Raw genomic sequence first — 24,195 nt, forward strand, 5'->3', positions numbered from 1 at the left:
AACTAAATAGATATGATGTTAAATTTATAATTTAAAGAAAAAAAAAAAAGGGAAATTCATCTAAAATTCACAATATTCTTGAACTATTCCCAACTTTCCAATACATACAATCTTCTGGGTTGGAAGGTTGCAAGAACAAACACTCAACAATATCTCCATCCTTTCTTTTCCCTTCACCGGAAGTTAGCATTAAAGACCCATAAATTCTTAACAACACAAGCACCTAAACAACTCAAAAACCACACTGAATCCTAAACATAACACCCTTTTCGTTGCTTCGAAAATCCAACAAACACGACCCCAAATCATATTAGCAAGACCGAACCGACCAAATGGCGAAACAGAAAAGGGAAGAAAAAGGCATGATCCCAGGAGCCTCCTGATAGCAAACAATGCCAAAATGTAGAGAAAACTAAGTTGTTCAATGTATGATTAAGAAGATTACATTATGAAGAGACAGACCTGAAAGAGCTTCTCTTTGCTGCTTCCACTAGATCTTTTTTGCCTAGTGCTTATATTGAAGGCAAATAAGTTAGAGTAGAAGGAGCAAAAAGAAGCTCAGGAATTCAAATATACAGATGAGAGTTTATTATGTTTATTGACAAAAAGAAACAAAGAAACACAATGGTTAACTGCTCATCTAGCTCTCTTCCTCTTCACATATATTCTACATCCTATACTACTACCTATCGGCGAGATCATAACAGCGTATACATATTCAAAATCTGATGAACCACCACCGTCACAGTCGAAGTGAAAATTCATCAATACTAATAGCGAAACAGGTCAGCAAAGCAACAACCAATACCTTTTTTCGGCATTGCTCGATATAAAGACAATAGGCTAAGTCAAAGACGACGACTCAACTGCGTTCAAACACCCAACAACTTCAGGATAGTTTAGATTCAAAACCTGGATACTGTACATATCTGAGCTTCGGAATATGTACATGATAGATAGATCACTCGAACTTGTCTTGCATCCATTTTGACTGATATGCCTTCACTCGATGAGGTGCAATGATCTCCAACGCACCTAAAACACACTTGTGATAAGAGAAATCTTCTGTCGTCCCGTCTGATCGTACCAATATGAAGCAACGCGTATTTGAGTATTTTGAGTGGCTACCAACCTGCAAAAGAACAACCAGGTTGCGGGTCGAGAAATGATTAGATAAATTACATGAATAAACAGGTACCAGGTAACTAGAACTATCTTTTTTTTAAATCCTAAAATCCATCCTTGTAAGAAGCATCCTTCAGGGTGTTTCCTGCGTAATCAAATTCTACACTCATTCAACCTGTGGGCATGCTCTTTCTACAGCCAAGCAAGGATCTAGAGGGAGCCAAGATGACATACCATGTCGTGTAGGATTGGAACAAATTTCTGTTAGGAATCACGGATCTCCACAATGGTATGATATTGTTCACTTTGAGCATAAGTTCTCATGCCTTTGTTTTGGGCTTCCCCAAAAGGCCTCGTACCAATGGAGATGTATTCCTTACTTATAAACCCATGATCATTCCCTAAATTAGCCAATGTGGGACTCCCTCTCAACAATCCTTAACAATTTTCTCATAGGCACTATACATCCAGTTAGCTCAAGACGTGTTCATCTCTTCATCATATGGCCATGTGAAGTGCATACCTTGCACCCTCATGGTCCTTGAGTTGTGGCTATGGTAACTAATATGATCAAGGTGTACTTATTCTTCAAACAATATCTTAGACTTTTCAGTGAACATAAACAAGTCAGATCTCAAGGCTTAATTGCTCCGAGTCGGAGAGGCAATCAATGAGATGACTTCGCCATGCTAACTTGGGCTCCGTCCTATCTAACCTATTTGAACCTACCACTGAGACACACCTCTGATATTTATCCTGGAGAATGCAAAATTGCATTATTCGCAGAAAATAATAGTGAGCAGATACGGTGCCTTGCATCCAGATTAGACTGCTCGAGAATGCTCCGTTCCCAGCAGCTCCCAATCCCGGATCTCTATCATCCTTCAAGGATGTTCTCCCTTCTAAATTCCAAAGAAAAGTCTGTCCATAATTGCTGGAACCCGGACAAGAATGGTTCGGCAGAATGGAGCATGCTAACCGAGCATCAAAGACTATCGCCCAGAGCAGAGGAAGATAAGAATGGTTAAGGGTTATGACCGGTACGACAGAAAGGAGAAAGGAGCATGTACCCCTGAGAGTTCAAGACTGCGAGATCCTACATCGGTTGGGGAGGAGAACGAAACATTCTTTATAAGGGTGTGGAAACCTCTCCCTAACAGACGCATTTTAAAAACCTTAAGGGGAAACCCGAAAGAGAAAGCCTAAAGAGGACAATATCTGCTAGCGGTGGGCTTGGGCTGTTACAAAGATCATTGCCCGATGTCCTCTTTTTTTGTTTTTACTTTAATTATTCATAATTTTATTATTGTTTGGGGGTGCAGGGAGGGGGGATACATGAAATATGCTAAAAGAATTTGATGTTCTATAGAAAATACCTTTATATCCTGAGCTCCAACGCCAATTTTTTCATCCCTTTGAGGATGAAAGTATAAAGCCATCATCAAAGTTGACTTGTCCACTTCATTTAATCTTTCATTTAAAGAATACCTATACACACAAGTGAAATAATTCTAAGATACTAGCTAAGTGATTTTCAAGCCATAAACAATTATTAATCGATCTAGAACATGTCCAAATAGAAAAAACGACGCATCTAATATAACGATGCCAATTGTACGAGCCAAGAAATGCCGAAAGAGGAAGAACTAACTTGCGTAAAATGCTTCTCAATGTATGAGACAGCTTCTGAATATCATTCAATGTCAAGAACTCCCTTAAAATTGATTTAGAAACACTATCCAGCTTTTTAAGTCCTTTAATGGTAGAGCCACCATTTTTATGCACTACAGCACTATATTTCTCATAAATAGTGTTTTTATCAAGAGATTCAATCTTCACGTTCGGCTTCTCACAAATGCCTTGGCTACCCAGTAGATTATAAACATCGACGGGCTTATTAAGCTCGTGCCCCTGAAGAGTAAGAACAATTAGAAAACATTAGATCGTTGAAGTACCGCAACAAATAACAGGCACGGTGATATGACACCATAATGTTATAATCTCACCTTCCCAGAGTAAAGGATATCGAACTGTCCCCCGGTTCCCATAGAAGGTATTTTCCCCCACGCCAAGGCGTCTAGACTTCCTGAAAGACTGTCCTTAATTCCAGCCTTAGCAGCTTTAACAAAGGAAGCACCAGGACTCTGCAGAAAACCGAGTACGGATTAAATTTACATTCATTGCTTGCTCATGAGGATTCAAATGAATATGAGCAATTAGATAACTAACTGAGAAGCAAGCTTGCATAAAGGGCGTTTTGACCAAAGCATGTTCCCTTTGCCGTGATACTCCTTTAACATTTAAGCCAACAAACTCTCCGGTAGCCGAAAGAGTATTTGCAACGAGCAGCAAATGTTCATGACGTATTGTTTTACCGATATCCAATGTTGCAGACTCCAAACTCTACATTAAAATCTTTGAACGGTTAAATTAGAAGCATTCAAAAGTTCCCGTGAACGGTCAGATGCAACAACCGGGCCAAACTTGTAGGGAGAGTAGAGGACGGAAAATTACTCACGTTGAGAAAGTAATTCCTTCCAGAATCTATTCCATATGCCATGCAGAAACTATGGATGTTATCTGGATGACTACGAGACCAATCGATCAAATCCATTATCGGGAGGCAATGATTCATAAGAGTTGCCCAGAATCTAGAATTTCCTTCTCCCGACATGGTCACTCGCAAGTAGAGCTCCCCATGAGATTTACAATGAGGTTTTGGTACCTTTGGTCGGTCATTCCATGAAATATCTACCTTGTCAATCTCAGCAAAGCCTAATGCGAAAACCAAAGGGGAAAAAAACATAAAATTTTGGTAAATCTAGCAAAATAAAAGCCATATTTAGGCATATGACACACCAACGTAAAAAGTCGCTTCATATTTCAAGAAAGTTATGCCAGTTGAAACAGTGAGAAATCAAGAGAAACCTAGCAATTTATTGTAAATATCATCTCAATCTTGTCAAACATAAGCCATGGGACATGATATATATATACATATGTATAGATATACACACGCACACACGCACAAACACGTCCTCCATCTAAAGCTCAAACCATTAATGACCGACCAATTGGCCTTGTCTTAGGTCTTTTCAAAATAAAGCTCTCTTTTACAAAAACTCGACCCCACTACAACCTCACTTGCTCTCGACTTGTAGATTATTCAAATAGAATGAACCAGGTTCCCAAAATTAAAGCATACCAATTATAACCAGATATGGAAAGAGCCCAAAAACATATCACTGAAGATGTCTTTAACACATTGTAACTACAACTCTAAATTCAAGAAAAAAAAACGAACGATGATAAGATTTATATCTAACGAAATATTATCAAGTCAAAACGTCAGCTTTTCAGACTGGCCTTGTGTGTGTGGACAAGCACATTAAATATTGGAAGGAAACAAACAGTACAGACCTCTTATAACTGTACCAAGAAGGAAATGAATCAGCAAATCTTGAATGAAATCTAATTGCAGGAAAGAGTTTTTTGTGTTTTCAGCTATTGTAACAGTTAAGCACACGGTATCACCATCTTCTCTCGATGAATCAGCTAGAGAACAATCCCTTAATAGCCAAGCCAAAAAAACGACATACAGCTCAAGTGAGATGACAATGGTTAAACTTGCTTCGGTAAGGAAAAAAACCCCCAAGTACATGAAAGGGGAGATCTAAGTGTCAATTGAACAATGAACTTACTGGGTAGATATGTGCAAAAAGGGCAAATTTATTTTTGCTTCTTGTCTCACAGAGTCGCACCGCATATTAAGGGAATGGATGACGGAACTAATTTTCAATCTTCTTTTCTTCAAAATTTCCTGGATCGATGAGCCGGAGTTGATACCAGATATAGAGGACTGAAACAATATATACATACATCATATAATGAAAGACATATTCTAGATTGCATTACCTTGCATACATGAAAGTGGCAAACCCATGGACTAAAATGTCTTTTCCGGGAGGGCTCTGGGGCGAAGCTAATATCGTAGAAAACGTTGTTAATAACGTCAAACCAAAGATAAACATAGCTAACGAAAATACAACAAAAAAGAATCAAAGAAAACATAATAACTTACATAATCATAACACTAGACACAATATCTTTAAAGATTACTCTTTCTAAATGGTTCTTGACTCCTAAAGCTCCATACTCGAATCCATAACTTCGTTTCGAAAGTTTCTCCAATAAGAACAAGGAAAATGTTTGTTTGGGACTATTCCTCTTTGAACCACACTCCAGCACTTTCTGCATAAATCAAATATATAACAAATCATTAGTCTTGATATTAGAAACTAAAGACTTGTTTATAAATATATACAAATCCTTGATTTAAATTGTCAAATTGAGAGGAGCAGGCTGCAGTACCTTAAGGTTTAGCAATGGAGAAGTTTCAAGTAGACTAATTGGTTGGTCCAAAGCACTGTATGCAGCTTCTGAAAGGGCACAAGCAGCCAATGAACCAACAGGCTGACCACCGATATCACGATTTGTATTATTATTCTCACCATCCAATTCATTAGAGGTGCTCATGGGGCTATCAGTATCATAAGAAAACTGAACCAGTTGATTTCCATATGCATTCCTCACTGTTCGATCATATGCATTATATATATCCCGCATTAGAAATGTTAGTTTTCGTGTCAAAGTCCCAGGAACTTCAGCATTGTCACTGAAAGAGCTATCTCGATTTGTCACTGAATGAGCAAAACACTCGAAAGGATTAAGCCCTGAGAGAAAGGAATTTTCAACCACAGCATAAGGGATGAAAGACTGAGTACGGTCAGCAAGACCATCCTTCTGAATATAACGAGGCATCTTTTGACTATTCCATGAAGAACATGAGAGTTTATGTGGAAGGCCGAAGGACAGAGTAACCAAAGAGTGTTGCAAGCCAAGACACATGCTATGCTGAACTAATTTCAACAAATTACCCTTGCTTCCAGCCTTGAACATGGTTAAAAGTGAATTGTCTTTTCCAGAATACTTGTACACAAGATTTTGTATCTCACGGAAAACTCTCTTGAAAGCATCAACCGAAGCTTGATTTAGAGCAGCAGATTTCTGCTTCTCATAACTTAAATGCTCCACTTCGATAGATAGCACGTGTTGATTACCTTCATCATCTCCAGTAAGGACATCTTTATGTGAATCCACCATCAGCTGTATTAAATTACACGTTTCCTCCGCTTCTTGTAACCCACAAAAGATATCATCCATCATGTTTTTATGTGAGTGTGAATCGACTGAGAGATACAAATCTGATAGTGAAACACTCAATCCCCTCATTGATAACCATTCACAAAGAACTCTTTGAGCGATGTGCAAGTAGTTCAGGGTCCTTCCCTCACAATGTTCTATCAGAGCTTGAAAAGGGTTTCTGCCAGTGTCGCGAAGCCAATAAGATCCTTCAGAAGATAGAAGTTCTCCATTTTTAATGTGAACACGATGAGACGGAGAAGAATAATCAAAATCAGGAGGTAGAAAGATGCTGAATAATTGTTTTCCTGTCCATGCACAACTTCTAAATGAAGGAGCTTTTACAATTGCTGGGGGCAACAACTGATGTAAAGCAAACATTTGCAACTGCTGAATTTGGAAAAGATTTAAAGAAACTCCATCTTCCATAATTAAATGAGCAGCAGTTAAACTATCATGACTAAGTGACAGCAGATTTCTACCACTTTGGCCATTGACTAGCTGTCTATCTAGTGCAACCAGCTCTCTAAGCTCCACTCGGGCCTCAAGTGATTGAGGAACATAACCGTGAAGGCAATCGCCATCGAAATCTCCACGGAAAGGAGAACAACAAAGTGGGTTTAAGGAAAGAACTGAGGAGACTGGAAGAACCCTGACAGATAGGGCAATAAGTGAGTGTTGATGTATGGATGGAGGTCGATTAACCAATACAACATCCCCATCAGCTAGGGGCCTATATATAGTATCCCCCATACTAAGTTCAAGAACGTGACGTACACGAACCAGACGACCTTCACGACGAACAAAAATCTCTCCCTTTTCAACAAGACGAAGGTAACAAGAAGTGCTTAGTTTCTTCATATTCCAAGAACTCAGATGCTCGGATATTTGCAACCGCTCTGCAACATGACAAGGTATACCAATTTCACTTAACTCAATGTTTGGATCACCAACAACAACCATGCGGAAACAATGGTCACTCCGCTTTCCAAGAACAACATCTTTGATCCATCTCAAACCATTTGAGCTAGTAGCAGTATCCTTAATTTTCTTTTGCTGGTAAATCAAATCTTTACTTTCTAACTTCTCTGGGCTAAGCTGCATAAAAGAAGTGTCATTATACGCAAGAACAAAAGTTTCACATAATAGTTAAGTCAATTAAGGCAAAAGAAAAAGATGTTGAAAATTGCCTTGGAAATTTTGAGACAATCGAGAACACGAGAACCTAACTCGTTAGCTGTCCCTCTGAAATCAACCAGCTTCTTGTAAGCCCTGGTCCTTTCATCCTTAAATCGTTAAACAGGTTCAAAAGAAACACATTAGAAAGACACAAATATCATTCAAATATCCTTCTATTTGAATAACCTCGATCTAACAATAGAGCATTAGAGAAGACAAGTCTTACAAAGACCAAACGCTGTCCACTTGAAAATGAATGTGTCATTTCAGTCACACGATGACAGTTTGGAGTCACAGGGAAAGAGTTTAGAAACAATGAATCTGTCGCAGACACGAACTTTTTAAGAAATTTTGGGTCGATGTCTTTCAACAAATAATGGACCTGAAATCCAAGAAAAATGTATCACTAAAATATCGGTTCAGTATCAGAAAAGACAAAAATATCATAGGTTTCCAATACTGTAAAGGATTTAAAAGCTTCCAACTAGAAATGCAGAAGGTATAAATGACAAAGAAACACTAAAACTGAAAAGTTGAAACCAAATCAATTTTAAAATGCATCGGTGGAGCAAAGTACAAGATAACGAACACCACTAATTTATAATTTTTGTTAAATTCTCCAGTCTGTTCAACACTTTTGACACTGCAACACAGAAAAACCATGACATGGTATTGGTAAAATTGATAATTTTAAAGCACTAATATGAGTATCAGCATCATAGAGTTTATTGGGTCAGGATAGTCCACTCTTTTCTCTGTTCTCTTTTCTTCCATTGTTTTGTGAGGGGAACAAAGGGATACTTTTCTTTTGGGAGGACTATTGGTTAGGGATAGTCCCCTCTGCATTTGTATTTTCAAGTCTTACCGTTTATCAAATAAAGAATCAGTCGGTGGCTACTATTTTGTCTCATCGGACGTTATCTCCTATTTTGGGATTCCTTAGTCCATTGTTTAATAGGGAAACAACAAATGTTATTGATTTTCTTTAATTGCTTGTGAAGTTCTGTTGTGCTTCAAGGAGTAAGGATTTCGGTATTTAGAGTTCTAGCGCGACCAACAGTTTTCCATGTTAATCCTTCTTTTTCTTGTCTAATTAATACCTCTACCTTGGATGTCTTTGTCTTTGTCTCATTGTGGAAGGTAAAAGTTTTCAAGAAGATTAAGTTTTTCATTTGGCAAGTTATCTCCGTGATCGAATCGAGCATTTGGGCTATGGAGAGATGATTTTTATTTGGCAAAATATCTGTTGAAGCGTGTTGTGAGAAACAATAAAGTTTATAGAAGGCTTAAGTATTCTCTGAGCAATATTCAATTCCTTATTAGATTTCATTCATTTGTTTATTAGGCTAAATATTTGACACATCTAACAATAACAAGTGTCAGGAGGACTCATATTGGACAAAGCACAACAAAACCCTAAGGAAGGCAAGGTTCATGGGTTGAGACAAAACCGTTACAACCAAACAGTTCCTCGTCAAGGATAATTGATATAAACGAGGAAACAAAGTGCAGAGAGCTCTATCCCCTTTGGGAGTGCCTTTGATTCCACTCGAGATCCATTCAAAACGGAACCGGCCGAGTTTGCTCACAATGACTCTCTATCCAAAGGTTTCTAAACGCATCAGTTTAAAACTCTACTCATTTCTAACTAATGCACCCAAAGCGCTTAAAAACCTTCAATCCACGAGAATTTAGCTTGATCTTTCATGTCATTACAACAAAAATTGAGGATGACCTCACATACAAACACTAAGGGACATGAAAGTTGAATAAATTGATCGGTTTTAACCCTTACGCAAACAGGGCATAGGAAAAGATTAACCTAATTTTCCCACGAGTATTCCGAAAGCTGCATTATGAAAGATTAAGGGAGAAAGACTGATTCCTTTGCTTTATCATTGGTGTTGGTTCACCGAGGAAAAGTCGCCTGAAAAACTATACATTTCTCAGGAATAAGGGTTTCCCGAGTAAAAAGTCGTCTGCAAAAGAAAAATATGGAGGCTACGGAAAGTGAACTAAGTGCTTAGCCGAGAAGAGCTAATTCCTCAAGGGTACCACATTAGCCAAGAGAAATGGTGAAGCTTCCAAGAAGACTACAATAAGGACTTCCAATCCTTTATTGCTTTGGATAAGGATGGTCTTCCACATTATTTTTAAAAAATTGGAAACACCCCCTATGAAAAGAGAATATATTGTTAAATCACGATCCACCCAAAAGCTTAACCGAGTGGGTTATGGTAAATTTAATTATATCAATACTTCAACACATAGTAATTGCATCATTAAGCAAATCAGGTTCATTTGTATCAAGAAAAATAATGGTTTCTAAAGTTTATAAGGAAAACAAATAGAGAAAACAATGAAAATGTGTATAGCCGAAAAGCCTAAACGAACCAAATCTAGTCAATTTCATAAAGAGGCCCAATACCTGAGCATGTGTTAGAACTTTCCTGTTCGGTCTACAATAACTTTCCTCCTGCTGTTCATCTTTCGGGATAAAATTCCAATAATCAGGAGGCAATCCTCCCCTAGCCACCCTCTTTTGGTACTTCTTCGACATGTTTTCTTTCACTTCCACCATAATCATACTTTTTCTGAACATATCAGTAGTTGAAAGCTTAAACCTCATAGGCGGGTACCAATCCTTAAGACTTCCCTGTTGAGCAACATAGATCATGGTTTCAAAAGATTCTTTTTTCATCAGAACAGTTCTCAAACGATAAACAATTAAGAACGAAATAGAAAAACAAAGAGGGCTAAACGAACTTACAAAACAATATCTGCAACCTTTAGGTCGATGAAAATCAGACGTGGGATCCTCAACCTGGTACATGTAAACATAATCAAAATATGCATTTAAAAATAATTTTTATATTTAGATTCAAAGACGAGAAACAAATTTCCGGTTTTTCTTTCAGTTATTGATACTGTTTCTTGTCCCCTACTAGAATCTACATATTCACGTGGTGAAGGTAACCACATTGTTTAATAGCAGAAATTCGTAACTTTTAAACTAATCATAACAATTCAAGGTTCATCACAATAAGTGAGGTACCTGACCTTGCCCCATAGTTCCCGCCGGATAGATTTACACCCTGGACAAACTTTATTCAACACTTGTGCAACTTCCGAGAGAAAATACGGATGGATTATAGTATACGGAAATTTGATAGCCCCAAAATGACCTTACAAAACAATTCAAGGAAAACAACGTTAGTACACTCCAATTGTGAAAGGAAAGTCGACAAGTAATATCTTTGTACTGTGACTAGTTAATTACCTTCACAACATTTGAGAACGCTCGCACCACATGTAGTGCACTGATAAGATGGATTAGGAAGTCCCAACTTAGGATCAGACACCTCGCAGGCTGCCTCAATGTTTATCACTGCTATATTCTCCTGTTTTATCGATCACATCAGAAATATCAAAGTCAAATCCAGTATATATGTAGCGACACAGAGCCATACAAAATTTAAGGCACGTATGAACTCACAAGGGCACCTTCGGTTTCTTATCCAACAACAATTTTTTTGTAAATGAAACAAAAATAAATGGAATAAAAACTAAGATAAGAAAATGTGTAGGGCAACGAGAGAAAGTAGGGAGTTGTCCATCATACTTATATTGGAAACCCACTAAAATGAAATGAAGAATGTTAGTTGTGTTGCAGTCAAGATCCCATGTTGGTTGAGAGATTGCTAGAACACTGTATCCCAGCCAAAAATGTTGGGATGATGTAGAAGTTTCTTGTGATATCGAAGCAAATGTGACGACTGGCACCAACTAAATATAGCTCTAAGGAAAGACGTCCAAAATATTTTTTCACCCTCACAACATCATAACTGATGGTAGGAGACTTAATTTTTCCACTGCTGCCTGACCCAAAATATTGTAAAAGCTTCTTTCCTCCAGTACATGCCCAGACAATGAATTCAAAGAACCACCCTCCCTGTTGGGTGCCTTTGTTTCAAAAGACAGGATTGTACAATTGTTGTCTGGAAATTGTTTGAAGAAATGCATCGACACCGAAAGTTGCAAAACCCATGGTTAACCTTGAAAGCCATAAATTTGAGGGAGAAGATATTCTTTGCAATTTCGAACCTAGGCCCTCCCTCGATTTACCTATTGGATTTAAAGGTAGCCAACCGAGGGCATTGTCTAATATATGCTAGCAATAACTCTCCTCCATTGAGATCCTTTTTCTTGAGCGAATCCACCGCCATTTAGTAGCAAGCGACTGTTCCTTTGATGAAAAGCTCAAATCCCTTCAACTAACCCATTCAACTAGTACTGTTCATAACATATATATCCAGGTATTCCAAAACCCAAAAACCCTATCATAAACCCTGGCCCCAAAAATAACAATATAGTGATTGTTCTGTTTTCTTTTCTGAACAAAAAACAAACTTTTCATAACAAGTGATTGTTTTTTAAAATTATTGACTTCCTAAATCAGTATATGTATTTATCATATCACCATTAAAACACTTACCATATCTTGCTGAGTTGAGACACTAAAGTTTACGCCGACAAGGACACCAGATGGAATTTGTAGCTCGCTATCCTGTTCGTCTTCCATATGGTTCATCGCCTAGTGCATTTGAAATAAATTAAATAAGCTATACGGCATCTAAATCACAAAGGGAGACGTGGAGAGATGTTGATCGGAAACCCAAAATAACAATGACATTTAATAGAAGCTTTCTGTAACTTTAAAAAGGTGATATAGGAAGTCGATGTAAAACTTGATCTGGAGCGTACTGAAACTAAAAGGGCTCTAGCTACAACAAAAACATTATTAGAAAGATAAAAAGAAAGAAGCAAAATAATAGCCCTTGATGATGGAAAATAAAGTTGACGAACTAACAAAGCTTGTGCAAGTAAGAATAGCGAAGCATTAGGGCATGATGAAGATAAGCAGAGATCGGTTCAACAGGCCTAGGCAAACTCTACATACTCTAGAAGCCTCAAGAGAAAAAGAGACATGTTTAAGTCGAAAATTTAGACGATAGAAGTATAAGACGAGTTGCTTAATACAATATAAGTTAAGGGATTATTCAACTCTAGAACTACAGCATCCTAAACATTATACCTTCTGGCCCGATCGAAAGCCTCCAGCGAAATTCATACAACTTCTTCTCCGAGCAAAGCCAATTCAGCAGCTGAAGAAATAAATAAGACAACAAACTCATATTCATGTGTTAGGCCAAGCTGTTGTGCCTTCAAATATTATAACTTTGACTCATCCTTAGGACTTCCAAGTAGAAAATGCACTGATTTTGCACATAAAAGTTGAAGTCCTCGGCATTAGAGAATGTTGATGTATAAAGAAACATAAACAGAATCATGAATGTTTCAAAAGTAAGGCAAAACTTGTTGCTTCCATTAGTTCAATGAACTCAACTCTTTGATGGGCAAATTTCAACATTTGGGGCAAAGGGCTCCTTTATAAAACCTCAAAACTTCATGATCGACATGTGCTATATAGCCTCCAAACAAACAACACTCATTCCGTTCACCATCCGAATGATCCCAGGAACCAAGAACACCAAGAAAATGCAGAAAATCGGCATGATCAACCAAAAGCAAGAAACCCAAATGCAATGCAGTGGTACAAGTGCAAAGATCCCACATTTTAGACATGCAAAGGAAAACCCCATTAGAACCCAGAAATCAAAATCTAGAAAGGAGAGATAACATACTCGAAAGTGAGAGAAAGAGCAGGAGGTGGTTCAATGTGGGGCTTCAGAGGAATCAAAGCGCGCAACCCCAGGAAGGAAATTTCTTGGTTTACAGTTCTGGCAAAGGGGGTGGGGGAGCTGTAAAACCGTTATGGAAAAGTGAAGGAAAGAAAGGGAAAAGGGGTTGTTCCAAAACGGGGAAGAGGGAAGAGGGAAGAGGGAAGAAGAAGAAGGGGGCGGAAAGGGGTTGAGTATCGACGCCGGCCTCTTCCCTGTTCCTTTTCCCACCAACCAGAAGCTACACGCCGAGTTCGAGGAGTAGAATCAGTCCAAAACCAGGCCGATAAAAGAGGTGCTTGGAGTTCTGAGAAATTGACCCTTTCTGTTCCGTTTTATTACGATTCTGACACTTCATAAGCTTTCTTCTGCGATTGCTCGTGGGATGGATTATGATGAGAAGGTCATGTCTTTCTGAACTTTTTCCACAATTTCTCCCTTCCTAATTTTCAACCACAGATTCCTTCTTCTACAACAACCATTTCCATTTTTTCTCACTCAATTAATTTAATATTTCATCTCAAAAAAAAAAAAAATTTTTTTTTAAAAAACTTTCAATAATACTATTTCCAAAAATAAGTCAAAAAAACAATTTTACATTTAACTTTAAAATAATTTTACTTTTTTATTTTTTTTTACTAAAAGTGTAAATGTATTAATATATGAGTATTTTTGAAACGTGTATTAATGTATTTTTAAAGCTCAAATGTATTTTTGAAGTGTATTTTTTAAATAAAATATTAATAGTTTTTAATAAAGTGCAAAATTATTGGGTGTTTTTTTTTATTAATTAAAATTTATATGGTTTTTAAATTATAAATTTTATTTTTAGATTTATATTTATATTTGTCTAATTCTTCACGTTTAATAAATCACTGAAATTTAAAACTATTCGATAGTTTATATTTAATATTTTTAGATATATTTTAACTTTTTTAAAATTATGTAATTACGTTTATAAATTTTATTGAAAAGATATCTTTGATTTTAATTTTGTTAATCTCTCATTTTCATTCGCAGATATTTAAAAAAGAAAAACAAAAGATAATAAAGAAACAACTCGAGAGAAAATTGAAGAGTGAGACAATCTATAAACCTTAAATAAAAAAAAAAGATCGTCCATATAATAACACTTGTATTATTTTAATTATTCTTCTAATGTTATTTTTAAATATTTATTAAAGTATCTACTAGTAATAATATTTTAAATTTTTTATAAAAAAAAATTAAGTATATTCATTAAACCGTGAAACAAAGTAACGTTGGGGTATTTTTTTAATTATTTTAAAGAGTATTAATTGAAATTAAAAAAAAAAAAATTGTAGACCAAATATAAAGTTAATAAATATTTTTATAATTTAGCATTTAAAAAATTGATAATTTTTTATTAAAGAAATAAGGAACCGTACTCCAATGACGCAGACCCTTGCAGAACTTGCGGTGAAAATCTAAAAACAATTACAAAATTAAATTAAATAAAAGCCATGGTGCATATATAATATTATTTTTATTTTTATTTTTTACTAAATTAAAAAAAAACACATTATTTAACCTAATTCATAACTTTTAAATTATGATTAAAAATTAATTTGTTCTTGAAAATAACAGTGTAGTAACTTCCTTGGTAATAATTTTAGTCGTTTTATAGTATTTTATTTTTAAAATTAATTCTATAAATATTATTTCCATTAATGAATTTTGGTTGTTTTTTATTATTTTTTAAAGCTAAAATAAAAAGACATATTTGCTGGTTACTTATTGAATTTGGTTTGTTTTACCATTATGTTTGTAACAGAAAACATTTAAGTATTATAGGGTAAGTTGAATTAAATTAGGTTTGGCCTACTCCAAATCACACCTACGAACACTCTCTAATGTTGCAGGGAGGAACAACAACTTGACGTACTACGATCATATATAAAAGTGTTGTCCTTCAGCTTTGCAATATGGAACCGGTTATTTGGTTAGTCAGTCATCTTGATCTGCTTGAGGGTCTTGAGCTAGCTTCCTTGAAGAGGTCTAATGAAAAACCGATGCTTTTTGAAATTCATTCTTGATTTCATCCATGTTCGTGGGTTTAGTTTTATTTTTCAAACTCGACAAGTTTGAGGTCCATTATGGGTCAATTGATTGGGGCTTTAGATTCAACGTTGCACACCAGTCGTCTTCGTTGTAGTATGCCATCGAGAATGGTCGTGAAACGTGGTAACTAAATTATATTTGGTTGGGTCCAACGCCAATTCCACTTTTGTCCACAATACACTCAAGTCCATTCTAGCCCAATTTTCAACCCCAATTCCACTTTTCACGTACACACTTAATTAAATACCCATACATTTTTTAGATTCTCACCAACCTAATGACAGCCATGTATAAATAATTTCAATTTCAACTTGATTAAAGAATCGTTCGTGAACATACAACAAAAACCGTAAAAGAAAGCGACAAAGAAAATAGTAAAATTTTCGTCAACAATAGATCGATTGCTAAAGGGCAAAGACATGGATGTCAGTTCTCCTATGTCTGTTTGTTCTTTCCCGTTAAATACTACTAACTACTGTTAAGTTATGGAGCCTACTAGTTATTTATATCTTACTCAACCGTTTATACATAGTAAAACTATATATATATATAGTAAATGACATATAAATAAATTGTCATAAATAGTAAATAGCTAGTAAAAGTTATGGGCAGATAATTATAGATAGCATATGGTTATATCGGGTAAACTTATATATAATAAGCTAAACCATATGTATATGGTTGCAAAATTTGAAAATATATTTTATGTATTCTCTACATATTTGAAATCATCGATACAAATCCTTTAGCCAATATTCTCCTTGCATTTTTTTCTCTCCTATTTTTTGTGTTCATCTAGATTAAGTCTGTGAGTTGTTGTGCGATCCTAACAACTACCAACATCACTAAAATTAAGGAAAAATGAAGAAAAAAAATGAGGTATAATATTTTAATGTGACGAATTTAAAATAAGGTGAGAAATTTTGCATACTTTATATTATATATATATTTTTGCTTTATAATTTTGGTCCTACAACTTTACATAGGTCTCTAAATTTTTGGTTCTTAAGCTTTCAATTATGCAAATTTATTAAATTTTTAATTTTATGTTATTTAAAGTCTTTTGATCTATTTGATATTTCTTAAAATTTATGAACGTGTTAGACACAAAATTGAAAGTACTATTATGCACAAAATTGAAAGTACTATTATGCACAAAAGTTAAACGCTATTCTTTGGATTTCCCAAAAGACCTCATTCAATGGAAATAGGAAAAAGGAAGATAAAAGAAAATAAAAATAAAAATATCATAAAATTTTGCACAATTTAAAAACAAACAATGAGACAATTAAAAGACAAACAAAAATGGGAGCAGTTCAAAATTATTTACGAAATCGAGATATAAATTTAAACAATACAAAAGACCCTGAAGACACGAAAATCGATGCTCAAAGATGACTCATTTTGTGTGTAACGCTTAATAAGACGATTGAGTTAGTTGGAGTCGATCCAAGTTACTACTATTTGTAATCAAATTTAAATATTTTTATATTATAATGAACCATAATATTCAAGTTTTGTGCAGTGAAAACAATGTTTTCTCCCTTTAAAGTCAATGTTGGAAGTGACAAGAAATAGACAATTTTAATATTATTACAATTTACTATCCCCGAACCATGATAAGAAAAATTCAAAAACCTTTTCGGAGTTTAATCAAACTTTTGCATTTTTGCATTTATCAGAGGAAAGAAAGATCATAAATATATAAGTGAGAGGTAGTATCTGCATTGATGTAAAATTGAAAAACTGTTCAGACCGAGAACTTGAGTGTTATAGTCTATGATGTTATAATTGCAATTTAAGAGATCGAGTTATGGTTAAGATGAAGAGTTGCCAATAGAGAATTTGACAGTATTGGTTGAGCCCATGATGATGGAAGCATTGTGAATCTTGGTCAATACTGAAGTGGCTAGCCAAACAACTCATGCGAGCCAAAACTATATCAACTCAATAATGGAAGCTCGATATCCAAGGAACTTTTGGTGATATGACCCTTCGACCATATCTTTAAAAACCTAATTTAGACAATGCTTTCCTGTTATCACTCAAGACAATATTCTTATTATTGAACTACCTCAAAGTGGATAAGGTGTCACCTGCCACGTTTTTGCTAGGGAAGACGCCTTTTTATGATGGGAGTCCATCGAACCAATAATAGACTTCTAGTGAAAATACTATCTATCTCTTAGTACAAGAAGAAACGGCACGTAGCTATATTGCATAGTAATAATACAAGAAATAATAAGTAGATAAGCCACTGTTAAAAATATATCATATAATTGTCTATCTTAGTCTAAAAACGTTCTAATAGTAAGATGACCTGCATGAAGGCCTAAGCAAAAGTCACTAAATTCTCAAGTTGATGTTCAGTCAATCTTACTTGTCGGGGTTTGAGTACACCTATGACGTTCCACAACATCATAATTAGAACATATTTATGGAATTATCGAACTCTCGATCTCAACGCTTCCAAATATGCCAATAATGACTTCATATTAGTTCAAAATTGAAAGACGGTATCAAATCTACCAAATAGAGTCATTTAAGGTGAGCCAAGCCAAGAAGAGCTGATGGGAAGGTGTCGAGCCGAGCACAAGTCGACAAACCTTTCCCATGCAAGGCTTCCTATAAATATCACTCTCAAACCACCAAAGTTGTTCAAAAAACTAAGCCTTACCATAAGAAAATATCCCTCCTTTGAGCCATTTTTGTTTATCTTCAAAACAAAAAGAGGATACACCAGCCATGGCCTCAAAGGATAATACCTCATTCGATGATGGGGATGTTCCTCGTCGATTTGCAAACTTTCAACCAAGTGCTTGGGGAGATTACTTCGTTTCCTATGATTCCAACACTATGGTATATATATATATATCTTTCAAATATATTATTTTATTGTTCTTTAAATTACTAATTTTTATTGAAATTTTCGTGTTTATTTCATTCGGATTCTTACCATGATATCGTTTATTTTTGTACAAATATTAAGGAAAATCAGCTCGAGGAGAAGATGACCCAAAAACAGCTTCAAAAGCTTAAAGAAGAAGTGATGAACATGTTTGTGACAACGGACAAGTCTTCGGAAAAATTAAGGTTGATAGATTCCATTCAACGCTTAGGTTTGTCCCATCACTTTGAACTGGAAATTAATGAAACACTTCAACTTATACAAAGCTCTTCTGACGATGATGACGATATTTACAATATTGCCCTTAAGTTTCGATTGCTTAGACAAGAAGGTTATTCTATTTCATCTGGTAAGTCTCTAGCTCCACTATCTTTAAAATTTTTAGAAAAAAAATGAAAATCGGATTTGATTTGTAAATTTTGAGTAGAGATATTCAACAAGTTTATAAACGAAGAGGGAGAATTCAAAGAATCAATTATGAAGAACAAAAGTGGAATTTTAAGTCTGTACGAAGCATCCCATTTAAGAATGAACGGAGAGTATACATTAGATCAAGCTTTGAGGTTCACAACTACTCATCTTCAAGAAATAGCCATGGATGACAGCTCTCCTTTAGTAGATGAAGCCAAGCATGCTTTGAAGTGGCCAATCTATAAAGCTGTTCCAAGGCTTATGACCAAGCACTACATTTCTGTCCATCACAAGGATCGACCAAATAGTGTTTTACTCACTTTTGCAAAGTTGGATTACACCACAACTCAAAAACTTTACCAGAAAGAACTCGGTCAACATGCTAGGTTTGACGTAAATTTTTTTTAGAGATGTTTAAAATATTCGATAACTTGAAAATCTCGATCAATTTAACCCAATTCAATTCGAGTTGGGCTTAATTATAAACGTATTTAAATTGAATTAAGTTCAAATAAATGAAAACTTTGCGGTAGTTCACAATTTCTCCTAAAACTATATTGAGTTGAATTGAATAGTTGATTTTAAAATATAATTTTTTTTTTTTTTGTGCTTTCTATCAAATTATATATACATATTTTAACTAATTTCATACTTGGTTTTTTTTTTTTTTTTTATCATTTATTGTTTTAACCCCTCTTAAAAATATATGGACCATAAATAAGTAAATATCGAAGGAATTAACATTTTACTTATATTAAAAATAAAAATTTGAACTTTGTCACCTTTATTTAGTTTAAAGTTTAATTTAGGCGTTTGTGCATAAATATGTAGGGTTAGAAATCACGACTCTCCACAATAGTATGATATTGTCTGTCCACTTTCAGCATAAGCACTCATGGCTTTGTTGGCTTTGTTTTGGGCTTCTCCAAAAAGCCTCATACCAATGGAGATAATATTCCTCACTTATAAATCCATGATCTTCACTAAATTAACTAAACGTAGGACTCACTCCCAATAATCCTCAACATGTAGGTGGTGGAAGCAGTTGAATTTAATAGAAAGACTATCTTTTGCACGAGATCGGGCAGTGGAGAGCTACTTTTGGGCGTTGGGAGTGTACTATGAACCCAACTACTCGGTTGGTAGAATGATATTAGCCAAAATTATTGCTCTAGCAACGGTTCTGGATGATATGTACGATGTATATGCTACATTGGATGAACTTGACCTATTCACAGAGGCAATTGAAAGGTTTAAGCTCTTTTTAACTCTTAGTTATATTTGATTCATGAACTAGCTCTTCTGAATTGTCGTAAAAATTTGGATCATGAATAATTGGATTTAAGAATATCTTTAGTATATTCTCCACTTCGATTCATGAATTTATGGATTCATTTGGTTTATCTCCCATATTTTCATGTATGAACGTTAATACTGATTTGAGAGAATTAAGATTGCTATATCTATATTGAAACTTGTCCAGCATTATTTTGAGACGTGGAGTCATTGTCATTTGTGTTTTCCTAAAGGTAATTGGGAGGACTTTTGTTAGAGATTTTGTAGTGTGAGAGTGTGAGAGATAAACTTAAACATTTTGGTTACAGTGATTGGCTACCACCCGTGGATATAGGAAAATTTTTTCACTCCAAACCACGTAAATTTTCGTGTCGCTTTGTTTAATTTCTATTCGTGAGTGTGTGAGTGCGGTCGATGTTGTTTCCATTTCCGCTACAACAATTGGTATCAGAGCATCGGATTGAATCTTATGCCTTTTGATTAAATTACAGGTGGGATATTAACGGCATGGAAAAGCTCCCGGAGTACATGAAAATATTTTATGAAGTGATATTAAAAACCTACGAAGAGTTTGAGGAAGATATGAGCAAGGACATCATTACATATGCTATTCATTATGCAAAAGAAGCGGTATGAGTTGTTGCACACTAATCTAATCTAATGTTCATCACAAATAATGGCTCTCTTTCTAATTCTTTGTTTTGGGAACAGTTTAAAAGGCAGTGTAGAGTTTACTTTATAGAAGCTAAATGGTATCATGAAGGATATGTGCCAACCATGGAGGAGTATATGGAAGTGTCCGTTGTATCCACTTGTTACTATCTTTTTGCTCCAATTTCATTTCTTGGTATGGGCGTTGCTGCTTCTGAAGAGGCTTTCAAATGGATTGAGAGTGATCCAATGATGCTCAAGGCAAGTGGAATAATTGGGAGGCTCATGAATGACATAACTTCACACAAGGTACACAACCCATTTAAAGTAAAGGGGAGAATTAATATTAAGTTTTGTTCATATATTTAGCTTCATTCAAGCTCAACTCACGGTGGGTATTAATTAGTTTCGAAGTGAAAAATAATAGTGTAATGGCCCAAACCCATCGTTAGCAGATATTTAGTTTCATTGAAGCTCAACTAATGGCGGGTATTAATTAGTTTCGAAGTAAAAAGTAATCGTGTAATGGCTCAAACCCATGGCTAGCAGATATTGTTATTTTTGGGCTTTTCCTCTTAGGTCTCAGTTCAAGGTTTTTAAAACGCGTAGAGAGAGGTTTCCATACTCTTATAAACAATGTTTCTTTCTCCTCCCCAACCAACGTGGGATCTCACAATGAACTGATACTAAGGGATCCCATATCGGTTGGAGAAGAGAACTGAGCATTTTTTTATAAGGGTGTGGAAACCTCCCTAGCAGACACATGTTAAAACCTTGAGGGGAAGCCCGAAAGGGAACGGCCATAGAGAACAATATTTACTAGCTGTGGGCTTGGGCTGTTACAAGTGAGCCCCGAAAGGGAGTAGACACGAGGTGGTGTGCTAGCAAGGACTCTGGGTCTCAAAGGGGGTGGATTGTGAGATCCTATATCGGTTGGGGAGGAGATCGAAACATTCTTTATAAGAATCTTGAGGAGAAGTGGGAAAGAAAAAGTCCAAAGAGGACAGCATCTATTAGGGATGGGCTTGAACGTCACAAATCCCTTTGAAGCCGTTTGATAATCAATTTTTTTTTCTCTTTGGTGATTAGTTTGAACAAGAGAGAGGCGACGTTGGGTCAGCGGTTGAATGTTACATGAAGCAACATGGAGTATCAGAAGAAGAAACGTTAGTTGCATTGGAAAATGAAGTAGTAAGAGCATGGAAAGATGTAATTGAAGACTATATGAAATCATCCAACATTTCAAAGGAGATCTGCATGCGTGTGTTGAATCTTGCACGGCTCTCAGACCGCTTTTATAAAGAGGAAGATGGTTACACATTCGCTGATGGAACAACCAAATGTTTCATTGCCTCTACCCTTGTCGACCCCGTACCAATATGATTCATCTACGGACGATTGTAGTTTTTTTCTTCAGCTCCATCTTCCCTAAATGATGCATATAGTTCTAAGGAATTGCTATAAGGGAAGTAAGATTTGGATTACTTTGTTTATTGAATATTTCAATGCAACAACACTTGTTTGAGATTTGAATCACTCCACAAGCAAGATCGATGTGTCAAACATGAATGATTCTAGACATGCAACCTAAATTACATGGAATTAGGGTAAGAACACTTAGCCCTAATGATGAGAAATCACTAGAGAAAATAAGACTCGGATTACCTTATTGATCTAATGTCTCAAGGCGAGAACACTTGTTTGGGATTTGAACATTGTCAAGTAAGATTGATCACGTCAAGCGGGAAGGATTCTAAACCTACAATCTAAACTACATACATTACAAAAGAAACTTAGGCATTGGCTAAAAGAAAGCAGAAATACTCTTTTTACGATATTTTCTAAATCTAAGATAACGTACATGGTTTTGTATGGCCTCAAAGTAAAAACCCATAACTTTTGTTGATGCATTCCAAATGTTTACTTTCATATCTTATGACCATAATTAGCGTATGTGTATACTTTATGGCCATCAATAGCATCCATGAGGTGCACATAGATAATTTCAATCCATATATTGACGGTTAAAACTTTTATGAACATTTTTTTTTAGAAAGGCTATGGACTTTAACGATACTTTTAAAATTTTATGAGTATTTTTAAACATGGTTCTAACCGTTAAAAGTTAAAGGATATTGAGGTTGAGTAGTATTTTTAAAATACTATCAAAAGCTCAATGATATATTTTTTCAAAAGCTTAAGAGTATTATTAAAAATTTTGATAGTTTAGAGATATTTTTATTAATTAAATGTAACGACTCTACTTTTCTACTATAATAAAGTCGTTACTACGTACATGAATTAATTAAGATACTGGATAAAGTCTTTTAAAATAATTTCAAAATTATGTCATAGACTTATAGGTTCATAACAAAATCATAAAAACAGTTACAGCCCAAAACAAATCAAGTGAATCTTAAATAAAATAAGTAAAATAAAAAAAACAATGTCTTGTTCTAAAGGCTACAAATAACATAGTGCTACTATCCTAACTTCAGTCTCATGACCATCACCACGATATCGTCATTCGTGTAATAGTGCCTTATCTTTATCTATAAAGTAATAGTAGCATGTGGTTTGAGTATTTTAAGGAATACTTCTTAAATGACCTCACTACTAGGGTCAGGAAATGAAATCATATGGAGTCGTATTTAGAACCTATGATTAAACATCATTTCATGGTCTTGGTCTCAACTTCCAGCCGGGGTAGAATTTGATGTGTAGTACTTCTCAACACACGACCCATGTATGTGTACATGGTCCCCTAAACCTAGCCTTCGACTAGCATACATCCACATTGTTGGTATACCGCAAAGGGAAGGGAGCGCCCGTAGTATCATATAACACCGTATCATATTGTCATAGTGTACGAGTCCGTACTATTGATAACGAGAAAGTATCCCGATGCAAGTGAACATACAATATGCATAAGATCCCCGTCGTTTAAAATCATGACATGTGTCTATGATACAATAATATATATTTTTATTCATTTCATACATAATCCTTTCGTGTCATTACATAAGGTAGTATACGATATGGTACCATACTTTCATAACGTATCAGTTCGAGCAACCGGAGAAGTTGTCAGAGAGTCGTCGGAGAGAAGTTGGTCGGACGTTGGGTTGGTGGAGTTGGTATGGGTCATCAAATCAGTTCGAGCGGTACTGGGTTTGGGCTATGGGTCTGGGTTTGGGTTAGCTGTGGGTTTTGGGCCGTGAGTGTTTGGACCTTAGGCTGGTGGAGTGCATAGGGCCGTTTTTTGGGCAGTTTGCTAATTCATTTCCTGGTTTTATTTATTTTTTTTATCCCATTTTCATTCCCTTTTGACCAATTTAAAGTTCGTTTTTTTTACACTCAAATTAGTTATTTGAATTTTTTTGATTTGGCCATTTTGACATATCTAATAATTGACATATTTCTAGTTGGCCATTTTGGACCATGTTTACAGGGAAGTGGAGTTGGCTTCCGACCATTTTTAAGATAAAATAATTATTTACTGTCGGTTTATTTCTTCACGAGTCATCGGCTCTAGTCTAGACTTTCCCACCCAAGGAAGTTAGTGGAAAGCCTTTAGAGCGGGCAGCACAAACCCTTTCT

At 35.5% G+C, this 24,195-nt stretch overlaps 2 protein-coding genes across 4 annotated transcripts; one reads left to right on the top strand and one right to left on the bottom strand.

Annotated features, from left to right (window-relative positions):
* Window positions 1–403: 403 nt before the first annotated feature.
* LOC111444908 (DNA-directed RNA polymerase IV subunit 1) lies at window positions 404–13,682 on the bottom strand. Of its 2 annotated transcripts, XM_023083042.1 has the most exons (20): window positions 13,212–13,682; window positions 12,602–12,671; window positions 12,002–12,100; window positions 10,787–10,907; window positions 10,567–10,691; window positions 10,277–10,330; window positions 9,935–10,162; window positions 7,733–7,888; window positions 7,518–7,613; window positions 5,497–7,425; window positions 5,207–5,376; window positions 5,041–5,107; window positions 4,827–4,945; window positions 4,546–4,694; window positions 3,644–3,900; window positions 3,355–3,528; window positions 3,132–3,269; window positions 2,777–3,036; window positions 2,502–2,613; window positions 404–1,132 (listed from the first exon to the last, which is right to left on the bottom strand). In XM_023083042.1, the coding sequence occupies exons 2-20, from the start codon at window positions 12,635–12,637 to the stop codon at window positions 962–964; spliced, it is 4,461 nt and encodes a 1,486-aa protein (XP_022938810.1). In that variant the 5' UTR covers window positions 12,638–12,671; window positions 13,212–13,682; the 3' UTR covers window positions 404–961. The 2 variants fall into 2 exon arrangements, with proteins under 2 accessions (XP_022938810.1, XP_022938817.1); XM_023083049.1 differs by lacking the exons at window positions 10,787–10,907; window positions 12,002–12,100; window positions 12,602–12,671; window positions 13,212–13,682 and having other exon boundaries at window positions 10,562–10,691.
* A 4,325-nt stretch (window positions 13,683–18,007) lies between these two features.
* LOC111449935 ((-)-germacrene D synthase-like) lies at window positions 18,008–22,101 on the top strand. Of its 2 annotated transcripts, XM_023090038.1 has the most exons (7): window positions 18,008–18,188; window positions 18,319–18,586; window positions 18,665–19,034; window positions 19,681–19,899; window positions 20,436–20,574; window positions 20,656–20,904; window positions 21,685–22,101. In XM_023090038.1, the coding sequence occupies exons 1-7, from the start codon at window positions 18,075–18,077 to the stop codon at window positions 21,976–21,978; spliced, it is 1,653 nt and encodes a 550-aa protein (XP_022945806.1). In that variant the 5' UTR covers window positions 18,008–18,074; the 3' UTR covers window positions 21,979–22,101. The 2 variants fall into 2 exon arrangements, with proteins under 2 accessions (XP_022945806.1, XP_022945798.1); XM_023090030.1 differs by lacking the exon at window positions 18,665–19,034 and having other exon boundaries at window positions 18,319–18,422.
* Window positions 22,102–24,195: the final 2,094 nt, after the last annotated feature.

Source organism: Cucurbita moschata, unplaced genomic scaffold (assembly GCF_002738365.1).
Source record: "Cucurbita moschata cultivar Rifu unplaced genomic scaffold, Cmos_1.0 Cmo_Scf00001, whole genome shotgun sequence".
Taxonomy (NCBI): domain Eukaryota; kingdom Viridiplantae; phylum Streptophyta; class Magnoliopsida; order Cucurbitales; family Cucurbitaceae; genus Cucurbita; species Cucurbita moschata.

Bases quoted from the DNA above. Each gene is read 5' to 3' on its own strand.
- LOC111444908 (XM_023083042.1), bottom strand. From the start codon at position 12,637: ATGAATTTCGCTGGAGGCTTTCGATCGGGCCAGAAG. The intron at 3,270-3,354 runs GTTAGTTATCTA...GGTTTTCTGCAG, and splicing joins TTATGCAAGCTTGCTTCTCA to AGTCCTGGTGCTTCCTTTGT. The intron at 3,037-3,131 runs GTGAGATTATAA...CTTACTCTTCAG, and splicing joins ATATCCTTTACTCTGGGAAG to GGGCACGAGCTTAATAAGCC.
- LOC111449935 (XM_023090038.1), top strand. From the start codon at position 18,075: ATGGCCTCAAAGGATAATACCTCATTCGATGATGGGGATGTTCCTCGT. The intron at 20,575-20,655 runs GTATGAGTTGTT...TTTTGGGAACAG, and splicing joins TTCATTATGCAAAAGAAGCG to TTTAAAAGGCAGTGTAGAGT. The intron at 20,905-21,684 runs GTACACAACCCA...TTTGGTGATTAG, and splicing joins ATGACATAACTTCACACAAG to TTTGAACAAGAGAGAGGCGA.